Here is an 18927-nt window from a genome sequence, read left to right on the forward strand (position 1 = left end):
GGCTAACAAACACATGAAAAGATGCTCAACATCACTCATTATCAGAGAAATGCAAATCAAGACCACTATGAGGTACCATTTCACACCAGTCAAAATGGCTGCGATCCAAAAGTCTACAAATAATAAATGTTGGAGAGGGTGTGGAGAAAAGGGAACCCTCTTACACTGTTGGTGGGAATGCAAACTAGTACAGCCACTATGGAGAACAGTGTGGAGATTCCTTAAAAAACTGGAAATAGAACTGCCTTATGATCCAGCAATCCCACTGCTGGGCATACACACTGAGGAAACCAGAAGGGAAAGAGACACGTGTACCCCAATGTTCATCGCAGCACTGTTTATAATAGCCAGGACATGGAAGCAACCTAGATGTCCATCAACAGATGAATGGATAAGAAAGCTGTGGTACATATACACAATGCAGTATTACTCAGCCATTAAAAAGAATACATTTGAATCAGTTCTAATGAGGTGGATGAAACTGGAGCCTATTATACAGAGTGAAGTAAGCCAGAAGGAAAAACACCAATACAGTATACTAACGCATATATATGGAATTTAGAAAGATGGTAACATTAACCCTGTATACGAGACAGCAAAAGAGACACTGATGTGTAGAACAGTCTTTTGGACTCTGTGGGAGAGGGAGAGGGTGGGATGATTTGGGAGAATGACATTGAAATATGTATAATATCATATATGAAACGAGTCACCAGTCCAGGTTCGGTGCACGATACTGGATGTTTGGGGCAGGTGCACTGGGATGACCCAGAAGGATGGTATGGGGAGGGAGGATGCAGGAGGATTCAGGATGGGGAACACGTATATACCTGTAGTGGATTCATTTTGATATTTGGCAAAACCAATACAATATTGTAAAGTTTAAAAATAAAATAAAATTTTTTAAAAAAGGCATTGATAGGATTTCAAAAAAAGAAAAAATATATATATATACAAAATCATATGAAAATATAAATCTCACTGACAATATAGATAAATATAATATGCAATATTGCAATAATACTGTAATTGTGGTGCATAAACCACTTTTTAACTTTGATATGACAGTTAAAGACAAAAGTATTCAGAATAACTATAATATAAACATATGCTAATTAGTACAAAATATAAAAAATTTAAATTGTGACATAATAATATAAAATGTGTGTGTGTGAGTAAAAGTAAAAGTGTAGAGTTTTTGTATGTGACTGAAATTAAATTAGTTGTTCAAAACAGGCTGTTATAAGTATGTTTTATATAAGCTGCATGGTAACCACAAAGAGTACACCTAAAAAAGATACATGCAAGAAAAAGAGGTAAAAACCAAAGCACGTTAATACAGAAAAATCATCAAGTCACAAGGAAAGACAGTAAGGGAGAAAGAATGGAATAAAAGAACTACAAAACAGGAAACAATTAAACAAGATGACATTTATAAATAAACAAATGTGACCTAATTAAACTTAAAAGCTTTTGCACACAAAGGAAGCCATAAACAAGATGAAAAGACAACCCTCAGAATGGGAGAAAATATTTGCAAGTGAAGCAATAAAAGATTAATCTTTAAAATATACAAGCAGCTCATGCAGCTCAATAAAAAAAAAAAAAATAGGCAGAATACCTAAATACATGTTTCTCCAAAGAAGACATACACATGACCAAGAAACACATGAAAAGATAGTGAGCATTGCTCATTACCAGAGATGTGCAACTCAAAACTATAATGAGGCATCACCTCACACAGGTCAGAATGGCCATCATCAAAAAGTTTACAGACAATAAATGCTAGAGAGGGTGTGTAGAATTTGCACGGTTGGTGGGAATGTAAATTGACACAACCACTATTGAGAACAACATAGCAGTTCCCTAAAAACTGAAAATACAACTATCGTATTACCCAGAATTCCACTGCTGGACACACACCTCAGAAAACCATAATTCAAAAAGACACATGTCTTTTGGATGTGGCTTTTTTCACTTTAAAATACATTTAGGACTCATCCACCTGTTGCATGCATCAAGAATGTTACTTTTATTGCCAACTAGAATTCCATTGTATAGATATAACATAACTTTTTTAAAAATGTGTCTGTTTTTGATAGCTGTTTTTAGCAAAACATCTTGGCTGTTGCTAATTTTGAGTGATTATGAATAAAGCTACTCCAAACATTAAAAAATAATTAAACTTTAAAAAAGACACATGCACCCCAATGTTCATAGCAGCACTATTTACAATAGCCAGGACGTGGAAGCAATCTAGCTGTCCATCAATAGATGAATGGATAAAGAAGTTGTGCTACATATATACAACAGAATACTATCCAGCCATAAAAAGCAATGAACCTGAGTCAGTTGTAGTGAGGTGGATGAACTTACAGCCTGTTATACAGAGTGAAATAAGCCAGGAAACAAAAACAAAGATTGTATATTAACACATATATGTGGAATCTAGAAAAATGGTACTGTTGAACTTATTTGCAGGGCAAGACTAGAGATGCAGATGTAAAGAATGAGCTTGTGGACACAGTGGGGGAAGAAGAGTGTGGGAGGAACTGAGACAGTAGCATTGACATATATACACTGCTATGTGTAAAATAGATAGCTAGTGAGAAGCAGCTAGTGAGAACACAGGGAACTCAGCTTGTTGTTCTGTGATGACCTAGAGGGCTAGGATAGGGGGTAGGGTGGGAGGGAGGATCAAGAGGGAGGGGATATATGTATACTTATACCTGATTCACATTGTTGTATGGCAGAACCCAACACAACGATGTAAAGCAATTATACTCCAGTAATAAAAGTATCCCCCAAACCAAAAATGAACTTATAAATTCTTACAATTAACATTTACTTTAAATATAAATAGATTAAACTCCTCAATAAAAGACATAGAGTGACTGAATGAATAAAACAAGATTCAACTAGATATATTATATATATATATATATATATATATATATGTACGATATCTACAAGAGACTCACTTTAGTTTTAAGGGCACACGTAGGCTAAATGTGAGGGATGGGAAAAGATATTCCATGCAAATGGGAGTCAAAAGAGAGTGTGGGTGGCTACACTTATAGCAGACAAAATAGATGTTAAATAAAAAGCTGTCATGAAGACAAAGAAAGTCATTACATAAAGATAGAGGGTCAATTCAATAGGAAGATATAACAATGATAAATATTTATGCACTCAACATCAGAGCACCTATGATATATAGAGCAAACAGTGACAGAAGAAATAGCAATAGAATGATCGTGGACTTGAATATCTTGCTTTTAAGAGTGAATAGAAAATTCAGATAGGACATGAAGAAGGAAACAGCAGACTTGAACAATACTATAGACCAAATGGACCTAACAAGCATGTATAATTGGACCATATAGAGTTAACAAACAGAATATTATACCCAGCAGCAGTAGAATTCATATTCCTATCAAGTGCACACAGAATATTCTCCAGGATACATCGTATGTTAGGCCATGAAACAATACTTAAGATTTAAGAAATAATATAAAATATCTTTTCCAATCACAATGGAATGAAATTAGAAGACAATAAATGAAGGAAAATGGGAAAATTTACAAATACATGGAAATTACCAACACACTTTTGAACAATCACTGGGTCAAAGAAGAAATCATAAGGGAATAAGAAAATATCTTGAGTACAAGAAAAGGAAAAAATATAAAACACAGAAGGAAGCAAAAGCAGTACTAAGCCAACAAACACATGGAAAGATGCTCAAAATTGCTCATTATTAGAGCAATGCAAATCAAAACTACAATGAGGTATCACCTCACAGGTCAGAATGCTCCTGCTAAGTCACTTCAGTCATGTCCGACTCTGTGCTACCCCATAGACAGCAGCCCACCAGACTTCCCCATCCCTGGGATTCTCCAGGCAAGAACACTGGAGTGGGTTGCCATTTCCTTCTCCAATGCATGAAAGTGAAAGTGAAGTCACTCAGTTGTGTCAGACTCTGTGCGACCCCATGGACTGCCACCTACAAGGCTCCTCCATTCACGGGATTTTCCAGGCAAGAGTACTGGAGTGGGGTGCCATTGCCTTCTCCACAGAGGTCAGAATGGCCATCATCAAAAAAATCTACAGACAATAAATGCTGGAGAGGGTGTGGAGAAAAGATATATCTCCTGCACTGTTGACAGAAATGCAAACTGATATAATCACTATGGAAAACACTATGGAGATTCCTTTAAAAAACTAGGAATAAAACTACCATGTTGTTATTCAGTCACCCAGTTGGGTCTGATTCTTTGTGACCCCATGGACTGCAGCATGCCAGGCCCCCCTGTCCGTCACCATTTCCCAAAGTTTGCCCATATTCATGTCCATTGCATTGGTGATGCCATCCAACCATCTCACCCTCTGATGTCCTCTTCTCCTTCCACCCTCAATCTTTCCCAGGATCAGGGACTTTTCCAATGAGTCAGCTGTTCGCATCAGATGACCAAAACACTGGAGCGTCAGCTTCAGCATCAGTTCTTCCAATAAGTATTCAAGATTGATTTCCCTGAAGATTGATTGGTTTGATCTCCTTGCTGTCCAAAGGACTTTTAGGAGTCTTCTCTAGCACCACAGCTCAAAGGCATCAGTTATTTGGCATTCTGCCTTCTTTACAGTCCAGCTCTCATAACTGTATGTGACCACTGAGAAGACCATAGCCTTGACTATACGGACTTTTGTTGGCAGAGTAATGTCTCTGCTTTTCAAAACACTGTCTAGGTTTGTCATAGCTTTCCTGCCAAGAAGCAATTGTCTTCTGATTTCATGGCTACAGTCACCATCCACAGTGATTTTAGAGCCCAAGAAGAGGAAATCTGTCACTACTTCCACCTTTTTCCTTCTATTTGCTGTGAAGTTATTGGGCTGGATGTCATGATCTTAATTTTTTAAATGTTTAGTTTTAAGCCAGCTCTTTCACTCTCCTCCTATACCCTCATCAAGAGGCTCTTTAGTTCCTCTTCACTTTCTGCCATTAGAGTGGTATCATCTGCATATCTGAGGTTGTTTATATTTCTTCTACCTATTTTGATTCCATCTTGTAATTCATCCAGCCAAGCATGGCTCATGATGTGTTCAGTGTATAGGTTAAACAAACAGGGTGACAGCAGGCAGTGCTGTTGTATTCCTTTCTCAGAAGCTACCATACAACCCAGCAATCCCACTACTGGACATATACCTGGAGAAAACCATAATTCAAAAAGACACATGTGGGGTACTCTTTCTGCCCCCTTCTGATGCCTATGTCAGAAGCTTTCTCTATCTCCTTTATACTTTAATAAAACTTTATTACACAAAAGCTCTGAGCGATCAAGCCTCGTCTCTGGCCCCAGATTGAATTCTTCTCCTCAGGGGGCCAAGAATTCCGGTGTCTTCGCGTGATTCAACAACAATCTTTCATCTTGGGGGCTCGTCCAGGATCCTTCAGGACAAGATGGGAGCTAACAATTCCAGCCTCACTCCTTTGAACTGTATCCTGAAAAACTAGGATAGATTTGATCCCCAGGGCTTAAAGAAGACACACCTGGTCTTCCTATGTGATACTGCATGGCCACGGTATCCATTGGAGGATGGCAAACGGTGGCCAGTTGGAGGGTCTCTTAAGTATAATACTGTTCTACAATTAGACTGGTTCTGTAAGGAACAAGGGAAATGGGTAGAGGTAGCATATGTGTTGCCCTTTTTCTCTCTGCAAAATATGCCTGACTTATGTCCTAAGGGTATAGATTTGGGCGTGAAACCTTCAGCTCCCTCCTGTCCTCTTACTTTGCCCCCGTACCTGGAAATCCAAACTGAGATTCAAACTGCCCACATGGAGGTCCAAACAACTCCTGTCTCAGTACGACCTCAGACTACTCTGGTTTCAGTGGAAACTCAGACCATCGAAGTAAGAAATGAGATGGAGGACAGGAGACAAAGAGAAGAGGAAAAACAGGTTTCTCTAATCTATCCCTGGGATCATATGCGCAGAGCAGCCAGAGACTGAGGAACAGCCACACAAGCTGTTGCCTCTTTATGAAACACCCACCGGGAGAAATAATCAGACTGTGAGAGTTAATAAGCCTTTCTCTTATCAAGAAATACAAAGAATCAAGGAGGATCTGGGAGACTATTTAGAGGACCCAGAAAAATATATTAGAGCTTTTAAAGGTGTTACTCTGCTTTATGACCTCACTTGGAAGGATGTGATGTATATCTTGGGACAAACGCTGACTCCCGAGTCAAAGACTCGAGTTTTGGGAAAAGCGGTTGCTTATGGAGATGAATGGCTTGGTAATGAATCAGTAGGGAAGAGGGAGAACGAGATAGCGGCCCTCCCCACTGGGAATCAGGCGGTCCCAACTATAGAACCAGATTGGGACTACAACACAGCTAAAGGAATATGGGATCAGAGTCATTTTGTTAGATGTGTTCTTGGAGGACTTAGGCAGGCGCGTTCTAAGCCTTTAAACTATGGCAAATTGGCAGACATAGAACAGGAGGAGAAGGAAGCTCCTGGTAAATTCCTAGATAGACTGAGAGAAGGCCTTCGCAGATTCTCTGAGATTGATCATGAAAGTGAAGAGGGAAAAGTGATCTTAAAGGATAGATTTCTCACTCAGTCGGCTCCAGATAACCACTGTAAGCTATTACAATGGGCGTATGGACCAAATCAGTCTTTAGATACTCTGTTACAACTGGCTCAGACAGTCTATTATGGTAGGGAATATGAGGAAAAAGAAAGAAAGGCAAAAAAAGACAAAGGAAAAGGCGGAAGCCTTCACCATGGCTATGAAAAACATTCTTAACAGCCTGAGAAAAATGCCCAGAGGGGCCCAGGTGAAAAGGGATGGGCTTGCTATTACTGTGGAAAGGAGGGGCATCTCAAGCGGGATTGCCCTCATGCATCTAAGCCAGCCCCGGCTCCATGTCCGGTCTGCAAAAGACCACATTGGAAGAGAGACTGCCCCCAGAGGCATAGGTCTCCGGGGTTGGACTCTCAAGACAATCAGGACTGAAGGTGCCTGGGGGTCCCCACACAAGCTCCCGTCCTAATTACACCTGAGAAACCCCAGGTTTTAATAATTGTGGGGGGCCAATCCGTCGATTTCCTTTTAGATACTGGGGCAAAAGCCCCTGGCCCACTTTCTTCCTGATCCGCTTCCATAATAGGACTGTCTGGACGAGCCAAAAGGTATTATTTCAGTTATTCTTTATCTTGCAACTGGGATTCTGTGCTGTTTTCACACAAGTTTCTGATCGTGCCAGAATCTCCCTCACCCCTTTTGGGAAGGGATATACTGAGCAAGGTCCATGCCTCTGTTTTCATGAATATGGAGCCCTTCCTTTCTCTCCCTTTAGTTGAACAAAATGTAAATCCTAGAGTATGGGCTGATGGAAAATCTGTGGGTCGAGCACAAAATGCTATTCCTGTAGTTGTTAAGCTCAAAGACCCACATGTATTTCCACATAAGCAGTATCCACTGAAACCTGAAGTTAAGGAAGGGTTAAAACCCATCATCGAAAATTTAAAGGAGCAGGGACTATTAATTCCCTGTAACAGTCCTTGCAACACTCCTATTTTGTGTATAAAGAAATCGAATGGTAAATGGAGACTAGTTCAAGATTTACGAATAATAAATGAGGCTGTAGTTCCTTTACACCCCGTGGTGCCTAATCCTTATACTCTATTGTCTGAAATTCCTGAATGGGCCAAATATATATCAGTAATTGATTTAAAGGATGCCTTCTATTCAGTGCCTTTGGAGGAAGAAAGTTAATTTCTATTTGCCTTTGAAAACCCTATGCAGCCAGCTTCTCAGTTAACCTGGACAGTTTTGCCCCAGGGATTTCGTAACAGTCCTCACTTATTCAGACAAAGTTTGTCACGGGATCTACAAAACTTTAATAGCTCTGAAGCAGTGGTGCTACAATATGTAGATGATATTTTGCTCTGTGCTGAGACAGAAGAAGCTTGTTCGAAAGCCTCAGAAGATTTCTTAAACTTTCTGGCAGGCTGTGGTTAGAAGGCATCAAGAGAAAAGCCTCAGCTTTGTCAACAATCGGTTAGATATCTGGGCCTAATCATATCAGAAGGGACTAGGGCCATAGGCCCTGAGAGAATTAAACCTATACTAAATCATCCCCTACCTATGATTTTAAGACAATTGAGAGGATTTTTGGGAATCACAGGTTACTGTTGCATTTGGATTCCGGGTTATGGGGAACTTGCCTGGCCTTTTTATAAACTTATAGCTGAAACTCAGCAGGCCCAAACCAACAAACTGGTTTGATCTCTAGAATCTCAAAAGGCTTTTAAGATTCTTCAGACTGCTCTCCTGCAAGCTCCAGCTCTGAGCTTGCCCACAGGGTCAGAATTTAATTTGAAAGAAAAGGTGTGGCATTGGGAGTTTTGACACAACCCCGAGGGCCTCACCAGCAACCTATTGCTTATCTAAGCAGAGAATTAGATGTGATTTCCCGTGGGTGGCCCCACTGCCTAAGAGTAATTGGGGCAGCGGCTTTATTAGCACCTGAAGCTTTAAAAATAATTAATGGATGAAACCTTACTGTACTGACTTCTCATGATGCGAGTGGAATATTAAATTCTAAGGTTAATATTTGGATGACAGACAGGAGGCTTCTTAAGTATCAGTCATTGTTGTTAGAAGGACCAGTAACTAAGCTTAAAGTTTGTGGAAATCTAAATCCTGCCACTTTCCTTCCTGAGAAGGAAAATGAAACACCTGATCACGATTGTTCTCAATTCCTAACTTTATGCAGCTCGGGAGGATCTAAAGGATACCCCATTAGACAATCCTGACATGGAAATATTTACAGATGGCAGTTCTTTTGTTCAGGATGAAAAGCGTAAAGCAGGTTATGCTGTGGTGACTGCCGAACAGGTTTTGGAAGCAAAATCTCTCCCCCAGGGAACCAGTGCTCAGTTATCGGAGCTTGTGGCTCTGACCCAAGTTCTAGAGTTGAGCAAAGGGCAGCGGATGGGCCTGATAATCTATGTGAGTCTACTTCTGCTGACTCCAAAAATCCTGAGTCTGCTGTTTGAGCCTCAAGACAATGCCTTCCTGTCCTGGGCTCACTCCTATGCTGCATTCCACAATCGGTCTAACTGCTGGGTCTGTGGAGCACTCCCCTCTTCATCAGTGGAAGGCTTCCGGAGGTGGACATCCCCACTTCAAGGAAAAGACTTTCTCCAAGTCTGTGAATACCTTTGACAACAATCACATGCGATGCCTCTTCTTCATCTGATGACATCTACCAACCCTAAAATGGACTGGTGCAACACTTTGCACTTTAACTATGTACGTAATGTGACTTTTAATTTCGATTTTAACTTGTTTTAATGACTATGTTGCCTGCATCTGTAACTGTATAACTGGATTTGTTTCTAGCCGCATGAAAGCTTTTAAGTTACAAATGATTGTTCAGACTCCTGCTACTGCTGTAGCTTCCTCCAACTATTTGGGGTCCCTGGATCAGATATCCTCAATATGAGGATTAGGAGAATATGTTGCCTCACCAATTCAGGGACAACGTCCCTTGTCAGCTCAGAAGCAGTTATGGAATGAGAACGATGCCCCTTTTCCCTAGGCAACATAATTCTCCTAAAAGAAAAGGGGGGAATGAGAGAGTCCTTTCCTAGGCAGGTTGATAGGGAGTCTAGGGGTCCCCAAGGAGAAAGGGGTCTGGAATTCTCAAGGAGGAAGAAAGGACAAACTTTTTTTCTTTCTCCACATTCCTTAGGATTATATAACAATAATGTATCCTGCCTAAGAACACTCTTTGGATTAAACCTTCTGTTATCTTAAAATGTTAATTATGGGAGTAGACCTGGTCTTTACAAGGATGTATCTTGCCTGAGGACAGTGTTATCTTAAAATGTAAATGATGGGAGTAGGTCTGATGAGGTCTTTACAACCTCTTTGGATCATATAACCTCATTGTTAACACTAGCTAGCGGGTACTCTTTCTGCCCCCTTCTGATGCCTATGTCAGAAGCTTTCTCTATCTCCTTTATACTTTAATAAAACTTTATTACACAAAAACAAACAAACAACAACAGCAAAAAAAAAGACACATGTACCCCAATGTTCCCTGCAGCACTATTTACAATATCCAGGACATGGAAGCAACCTGGATATCTATCAGCAGATGAATGGATAAATTGTTACATATACAATGGAATATTACTCAACCATAAAAAGGAACGACTTTGAGTCAGTTGTAGTGAAGTGGATGAACCTAGAGCCTGTTATACAGAATGAAGTAAGTTAGGAGAAAAACTAATATTGCATATTAACACATATATATGAAATCTAGAAAATGGTACTGATGAACCTAATTGCAGGGAGGAATAGAGATGTAGAAGTAGAGAACAAACTTGTGGACACAGTCAGGGAAGAAGAGGGTGGGATGAATTAAGAGAGTAGCTTTGCAATAGATACATTATTATGTGCAAAATAGGTAGCTAGTGGGAAGTTAACACAGCAGGCTCAGCCCGGTATTCTGTGATGACCTAGACAGGTGGGCTAGCTGGAGTGGGAGGGAGGATCAAAGAGGGGACATATGTATACTTATGACTGATTCACGTTGTTTTAAGGCAGAAACCAACACAACACTGTAAAGCAATTATCCTTCAATTAAAAAATAAATTAAAAAAAGCAGTACTAAGAAGGAGTGTAATAGTGATAAACACAATAAAAAATAAGAAAGCTTTCAAACTACTTAAGTTTAAATCTCAAGGAACTAGAAAACAAAGAAAAACCTAAGCCAGAAGTTAGTGGAAGTAAGGAAGTGATAAGGATTACAGCAGAAATTAATAAAATAGAGACTAGAAAGACAATAAAAAATTCAGTGAACCTAAGAGTGTGTTGGAAAGATAAGCAATATTGGCTAGCCCTTAGCAAGACAAGAAAAAAAGAAGGAAGAATCAATTAAGATCAGAAAATGAGATTACTGGTGCACAGAAATAAAGAGCTCATAAGAAACTCTTATGAACAATTCTATATCATCAAATTGGACAATCCTGAAAAAAAAGTGGATAAATTCTGAGAAACATACATCCTATAAAGCTTGAATTAAGAAGAAATATACAACTCAAAAAGATTAATAACAAATAATTAGTTTTAATCAGCAATCAAAAACTTCCAAAGAAAGTTCCAAGATTGAATGGAGTCATAGGTGAATTTTATCAAATCACATACCAAAGAATTAATCTAATCCCTCTAAAACTCTTCCAAAAAAACAGTAGTATAGGGAACACATTAAAGATGTTGGCATATCCTAAGCCAAACCAACACACCACACAAAAACTTATAGGCCAATAACCCTGATGAACAAAAATGCAAAATCTCCACCAAAATACTAGCAAATGGCATTCAACAAAATATTAAATGGATCAAACACCATGAACAATTAGGGTTTAATCTAAAGATGCAAGAATGTTTCAGCGTATGCAAATCAATAATGTGATATACCATGTTAAAACAATGAAGGATAAAAATCACACAATAATTCAATAGATGTGGAAAAACCACAAAAAAACAATATTCTTTCATGATTAAAAACTCTCAAATTAAGAATTGAAGGAAGTTATTTTAACACAATAAAGGCCATATGTAAAGTCCACAGCTAACATCAAACTCAATGGTTAAGGACTAAAAGCTTTTCCTCTAACATTAGGAACAAGGCGAGTGTGTCTGTCTGCTGTTTCTATTCAACTTAGGACTGGAAGTTCTAGCAACAGCAAGCAGGCAAGCAGAAGAAATAAAAGGCACCCAAACTGGAAAGGAAGAAGTAAAATTATTTTTATTGCAAATGACATGATCTTGTATGTAGAGAAATCTAAAGATTCTACAGAAAAATCCTTTTAGAACTAATAAGTGATTTCAACAAAATTGCAGAACACAAAATCAACATATGAAAGTCTGTTGCACTTCTATACACTAACAATGAACTATCTGAAAAGGAAAACAAGAAAACAATCCCAATTACATTACAATCAAAAAGAATAAAATACCGAGGAATAATCTTAACTAAAGATTGAAATATCTGTGCACCAGAAACTATGAATACTGATGATAGAAATTTGCAAACACACAAATATATAGAAAGACATTACATGTTCATGAATCTGAGGAATTAATATTGTTGAAATGTTCACAGTACCAAAGCAACATAGATTCTATCCAAACTGTGTGAATATAATTAGGGAGTTTTACAAAAAGAGGAAAAAAATCTTGAAATTCATATGGAACCACAAAAGATCCCAAATAGCAGAAGCAACTTAGAGCATGAGGTACTGAACTGGAGGCATCACATTTCCTTATTTCAAAGTATATCACAACGCTTTTAAAGCAGTATGGTACAGACATAAAACAGACGTATAAACCAATGGAACAGAACAAAAATCCCAGAAATAAACCCATGCATATATGGTCAACTGATCTTTAACAAGGAAACCAGGAAAACACAATGGGGAAAGGGAAGTCTTCTCAGTAAATAGTGCTGGGGAAACAGGATATCCACATGAAAAGCATGAAATTAAACCTGTATACCATACACAAAATAAACTAAAAATGGATTAAAGATCTAAAAGTAATGCTGGAGAGTGTAAAACTCTTAGAAGAAAGCAAAGGGAAAAATCTTCCTCACACCGGCCTTGACAATAATTGTTTGAATATGACAACAACAGCATAGACAGTAAAGCAGAAATAGCAAATGGGATTCTATTAAACTGAAAAGGTTTTGCACAGCATGGGAAACATCAACAGAGTGAAAAGGAAACCTAAAAAATGGAAGAAAATAGCTGCAAACTATATATCTGATAAATGGTTAGTATCCCAATTTTATAAGGGAACTCAATACATAATTTTATTTTTACTTTACATAATTTTATTTTACTTAATGCTCAATTTTATAAGGGAACTCATACAACTCAATAGGAAAAAAACCTAAATAATCCAGTTAAAAATGGGGAAATGAACTGAATAGACATTTGTCAACAGAAGATATAAAAATGGCCAACAGGTATATGAAAAATCACTCAACATTATTAATCACCAGGAAAGTGAAAATCAGACCCACAGTGTGTGCAAGAATACTGGAGCAGGGTGTTATTTCCTCCTCCAGAAGATATTCCTGACTCAGGTTATCAAACCCGCATCTCCTGTGTCTCCTTCATTGCAGGCAGATTCTGTGCTGCTGAGCCACAGGGGAAGCCTAAAACCACAGTGAGTATACAAGCTTTAATGGTTACTATCAAAAGGAAAAAAAGATGTGTTGATGATGGGGGTGGAGAAAAAGGGATATTCACACACTGTTGGTGGGATTGTAAATTGGTGCAGCCGTTTTGGAAAATAGTATAGAGTTTCTCAAAAATTAAAAATATAACTGTTGTTCAGTCGCTCAGTTGTGTCCGACTTTTTGTGATGCCATGGATTGCAGCACACCAGGCTTCCCTGTCTATCACCAACTCCCCAAGCTTACTCAAACTCATGTCCATCAAGTCAGTGATGCCATCCAACTGTTTCATCCTCTGTCATCCTCTTCTCCTTCTGCCTTCAATCTTTCCCAGCATCAGAGTCTTTTTCAATGAGTCAGTGCTTTGCATCAGGTCCCAAAGTACTGGAGTTTCAGCTTAAGCATAAGTCCTTCCAATGAATTTTCAGCACTGATTTCCTTTAGGACTGACTGGTTTGATCTCCTTGCAGATCAAACTCTCAAGGACTCTCTCAAGGACTCTCAAAGGACTCTCAAGAGTCTTCTCCAACACCATAGTTCAAAAGCGTCAATTCTTCAATGCTCAGCCTTCTTATGGTCCGACTCGCCATACCTGACCACTGTTCCATGCCTGACATCCATACCTGACTACTGGAAAAACAGTAACTTTGACTATGACTTATAACTACTCTATGATTCAGCAATTATATTTTGGGTATATATTTAAAGGAATTGAAATCAGGATTTCAAAAATATATGTGCACTTTCATGTTCACTGCAACATTTTTACAATATACAAGACATGGAAGCAACCCAAATGTCTGTTGCCAGGTGAGATGATAAACATGTGGAAGTGAAGTCGCTCAGTCATGTCTGACTTATTGCGACCCCATGGACTGTAGCCTACCAGGCTCCTCCTTCCATGGGATTTTCCAGGCAAGAATACTGGAGTGGGTTTCCATTTCCTTCTCCAGGAGATTGAACCCAGGGTCTCCCGCATTGTAGGCAGATGCTTTACCTTCTGAGCTACATACAAAGCAATACTGTTGTTGGTCAGTCACTAAGTCATGTCCAACTCTTTGCAACTCCTGGATTTGCAGCATGCCAGGCTTCCCTGTCCTTCACTGTCTCCTGGGGTTTGCTCAAACTCATGTTCATTGAGTCGGTGATGCCATCCAACAAATGCCATCCTCTGTCTCCCCCTTCTCCTCCTACCCTCAATCTTTCCCAGCATCAGGTCACTCCAAAGAACTGGCTCTTTGCATCAGGTGGCCAAAGTATTGGAGCTTCAGCTTCAGCATCAGTCCTTCCAATTACTATTCAGTGTTGATTTCCTTTAGGATTGACTGGTTTGATCTCCTCGCTGTCCAAGGGACTTTTGAGACTTCTCCAGCAACATTATTTGAAAGCATCAATTCTTTGACGTTCAGCATTCTTTTTGGTACAACTCTCACATCTGTACATGATTACTATAAAAACAATAGCTTTGACTAGGTGGATGTTTGTTGGCAAAGTGATGTCTCTGCTTTTTAATACGCTGTCTAGGTTTGTCATAGTTTTTCTTCCAAGGAACAAGCATCTTTTAATTTCATGGCTGCAGTCATTGTCTGCAGTGATTTTGGAACCCCCCAAAATAAAGTCTGTCACTATTTCCACTTTTTCCCCATCCACTTGAGATGAAGTGATGGAACCAGATGCCATGATCCTAGTTTTTTGAATATAGAGTTTTAAGCCAGATTTTTCACTTTTCTTTTTCACTTTCATCTAGAAGAATATTATTCAAACTTACAGAGGAAGGAAATTTTGCCTTTTGTGACAAACATAGATGAAGCAGTAGGACATTACACTAAGTAAAGTAAGCCAGAGAGAGAAGAACAAATAAATACTACATGAAACCACTTATATGATGAGGCCAATATTATCAGTCTTATAGAAGCAGAGAGTAGAAGGGTTCTTGCACAGATCTGGGAAGGCGGTGAAATGAGTATGTATTAGTCAAAAGGTACAAAGGTTCAGTTACACAAGATGAATAAATCCTAGAGACCTACTGTATGGCATAGTGCCTAATGTTCACAATACTATATAATATAAGTAAAAGTAATTTTAATGCCTATAATTAATAACACTATAGACTACATTTAAATTTTGTGCTGTTACATAAGCAACTACAACAATCAAATAAAGAAGGCAGGAGGAAGCTTTTGGAGAGGATGAATCTGTGTTTTTGGCATAAGTTATGGTGACGGTTTCACTAGTATATGTGCATGCTCAGTTACTTCAGTCATGTCTACCTCTTCGTAACCCTGTGGACCACAGCCCGCCAGGCTCCTCTGTCCATGGGATTCTCCAGGTAAGAATATTGAAGTGGGTTACCATGCCCTCCTCCAGGCGATCTTCCCAAACCATGGATAGAACCCATGTCTTCTGCAGTCCTGCACTGCAGGAGGATTTTTTTTTTTTTTTTTTTTACTTCTGAGTCTCTGGGAAAGTACACACACACACACACACACACACACACACAGATAGATATATATTTGAAAATTACCTATAGTTCTTTTGAAAAATGATACTATACAGTTAATATAAACTTTATTATAATTTAAGAGCCCATCTGATATATCTATGTATTTTGTATCTATGTATTTGGGCAACTGCAAATACAAAATCAAGGACTTCTTAATTTTTTTAATAAAAAATTTGCTTTTTGCTATCAAGCTGTTGTTGTTGCTGTCATTGTTAACTACAATGCTGAATCTAGTTATTTGTCACAGATCACAGTAAAAGGCATACTCTATGAAAAATTAAATACTTCTCATCAAAAATAAAGTGAAAAGACAGGCAGAAGAACAAATCAGATGGGTGCAATGTGAGATGAATTTGATGATTTGAAGATGAATGAAGGGTGGACACCAGCCAAGGAAATCAGGTATCCACTTGAAGGTGCAGAAGGGAAGAAATGGATTCTCCCCTGAGTCACCAGGTAGGAATACAGGCCTGGCAATACCTTGATTTTGCCCAATGAGACCCAAGTCTGACTTATGATCTACAAATGGTAAGATAATCAATTTGAGAGGTTTTAAGGGCATAAGTTTTTCTGGTAGTTTGTTACAGTAGTAGCAGAAAACAAATAGAGAAATTAAGCAACTCAGTTTTAGAAAGAACAATTAATGTTACCGTATAAATTCCCATTTTCCTCCCTCAAAATACTGAGTGATTTTCTCCCTTTGGTGAACCTCAAGTCTGCTCTCCTTTTGTGGCTGACATGTACACATTATTGTTGGGTGAGAAGACAGAGTCTGAAGGTTGGGGTCTAAATAAAAATCTTACAAAATGGGATCTATGTGACCCTCCTAGGACAAAAGCAGGAGGGAAGACATGGTGAGGAGGGGTCACTTACCATAGACAGTGAGGAGGAAAACCTGGGTAAGTTCTAATCCTTCAGGGAAGCTGAGTCGAGCCTGGTACTGTCCACTGTCCTCACAGGTCAGGTTCTCAATCTTCAGGGACAGGATGTTGGGCACATGGACCCTCTGCTGGTACTTGTCTTGGAAGCTGACCCAGGTTGGAGTGTCTTCCCCATGGTAGACTCGCAGAAGGACACTGTAGTTTGACTCAGGGCCAAAGGCCCACGAGATCTCCTCTGGTTCAGCTTCTTGCTTCGTGGTCACGTGAAACAACACAGAACCTCCTCGGATCCCCTGCAGGGGAACACGGGCTCCAGGATCCTGAACTTCAGAACCATGTGCACCAGGACTCTTGGCCCCAGTGCTGCAGATGCCTAAAGGACTGGAAACTGGACATATGTTTTTTTCATCAATAATAAAGGAAAGAACCCACACAAACCTCTTTTTAAAGAAATCCACCCAGGATAATTCCTTGATTCTAGTAAGACAGCCAAGTACAATTAATTGAAACAACTTTTGGAATCAAGTCCTCTTTCCAATGAAGTTTAACATTGAATAGTCACATAAATTTGCTAACCTGACATTTCCTTACCGACCTCATAAGGTCAGTAGAAGTTAAATGACAACACAAGTGAAAGGCACGAGCACATTTTCAGGCACAAATTAGGTGCATAACTGTAGAAGGCGCTTAAACTGCCTCCTTACATTCCAGCCTCCTTGTGCTCGCACATTTGTTTAACCCCTTTCCCTGCAGTGTGGACTGCACCTAGTGACTTGCTCTCAGGAATGGACCACAGCAGACACGATGGATGCCACTCAGTGATTTCAGAGTACACAAGACTGCGACTTCCCTCTTGCTTACACTCACACACACTCTTTCTCTCTCACTCTCTCCCTTGCTTGCTCTGAGGAATCCAGCTGCCATATTGTCAGTTGCCCTATTGGGGTGACCCATGTAAAAATGAACTGAGGGAGCCTCCGGTCAACATCCAGGGAGGAGCTGAGGCCCTCAGTCCAACAGCCACAGGAGCTGCCTGCTAGCAGATCTTTCCCAGATGACCTGAGCTGATGTAGCCTCAGTCAAGACCTTGATTTCAGTCTGAGAGACCCTGAGCCAGAGGACCCAGCTGGGTCCTGGCCTAGAGAAAATGTGACACTCTACCTGAAGGTGTTTAAGGCATTAACTTTTGGGGTGACAGGTTACGCAACAGTAAATACCTAATACAAATATGAATGCTGTTCTCCTTTTTGCTTCTAGGCAGTGTGGTAGTCAGGAGAGGCTAGGCTGTGCTGTGTAACAAGCAGTTAATACCTCAAGGTCTTAGAACAAGAGGAGTTTATGTCCCCCACCACAGGTCCCCATGAGAGAGTGAGGGACAGTTCCCATCACACAGAGTGGAGGCTCCACCACCTCCATGGAGCCCACAGTGTCCTCACAGGCTCCCAGCCCCCAGCAGGGAAGGGAAACAGGAGAATCACATTTCTGTCCAGAAGTAGGATGCTGTCTGCTCTTGCTTTCTGGCCAGGACAGGTCACAAGGCCCTGGCTAACTTCCAGGGACTAGAATATGAGAGTGAGAAAGTGATCATTTAGTGAGCTCTGCTGTCCCTGCCACTGAGTCAGCACTTCCCTAGCCAGTCCCCAAGAGGTTGCAGTGGGCCTTCCTTGATTACTTTCCTGCGGAGCTGAGACCAGTGGGCACATTACCCCATCCTGAGCCCACCCTCCCTCTTCAGACACAGGCCCCAGGGACCGGATACTCTTTGTCCTTTTTGGGGACAGGGTAGGACAGAACAGGACCAGAGAAAGTAACGCAGAACAGCCTTATCCTGAAGGGAACAATAATTTGCTTTTTCCAGGAGGTCAGGATCCATCTGGGTTGGCCTCTGCCTGCCAGGGAAAAAAGTTCTCTCCAAGTGAGTAAGTTCTCCTCATCTCAAGCCTGCCTTCCCCTATTGTACTTATACCCATTCCTGGCTCTCATTAGAAGCAAAGAATGACTCAGGCCAGTATTCATATATATGTGTATTTCAGATATTTGTTTGTATTTATTTAATCACTGAATTAGGCATCTACTTGGGGTCAGGCCTCCATCCCAGTCCCTTCAGCTCTCCTCACAGGCCTGGAGCCTTACATTAGGCTTAATACTGCTTTACTATATTTCCAGAGCATGGTGTGCAAACGAAGTTTCCATAGACTGTGAAAGATGATGTCTTTCAGGAGGTGGTCTAAACACCCCTCTCAGGAGCAGAGGCAGAGAAAACAGGGCCAGACTGGA

The 18927-nt window shown here is 40.0% G+C and overlaps 1 protein-coding gene across 1 annotated transcript in view; it reads right to left on the minus strand.

Moving 5' to 3' along the window:
- Window positions 1–18927, minus strand: part of LOC109579165 (SLAM family member 9-like) — a 108755-nt gene that overhangs the window by 16739 nt on the left and 73089 nt on the right. Inside the window, exon 2 of the mRNA XM_070784289.1 lies at window positions 16643–17038. Within this exon, the coding sequence (XP_070640390.1) occupies window positions 16643–17038 (396 nt within the window). The remainder of the gene's footprint in view (window positions 1–16642; window positions 17039–18927) is intronic.

The sequence above is a fragment of the Bos indicus genome, chromosome 3 (genome assembly GCF_029378745.1).
Source record: "Bos indicus isolate NIAB-ARS_2022 breed Sahiwal x Tharparkar chromosome 3, NIAB-ARS_B.indTharparkar_mat_pri_1.0, whole genome shotgun sequence".
In the NCBI taxonomy this organism is placed as follows: domain Eukaryota; kingdom Metazoa; phylum Chordata; class Mammalia; order Artiodactyla; family Bovidae; genus Bos; species Bos indicus.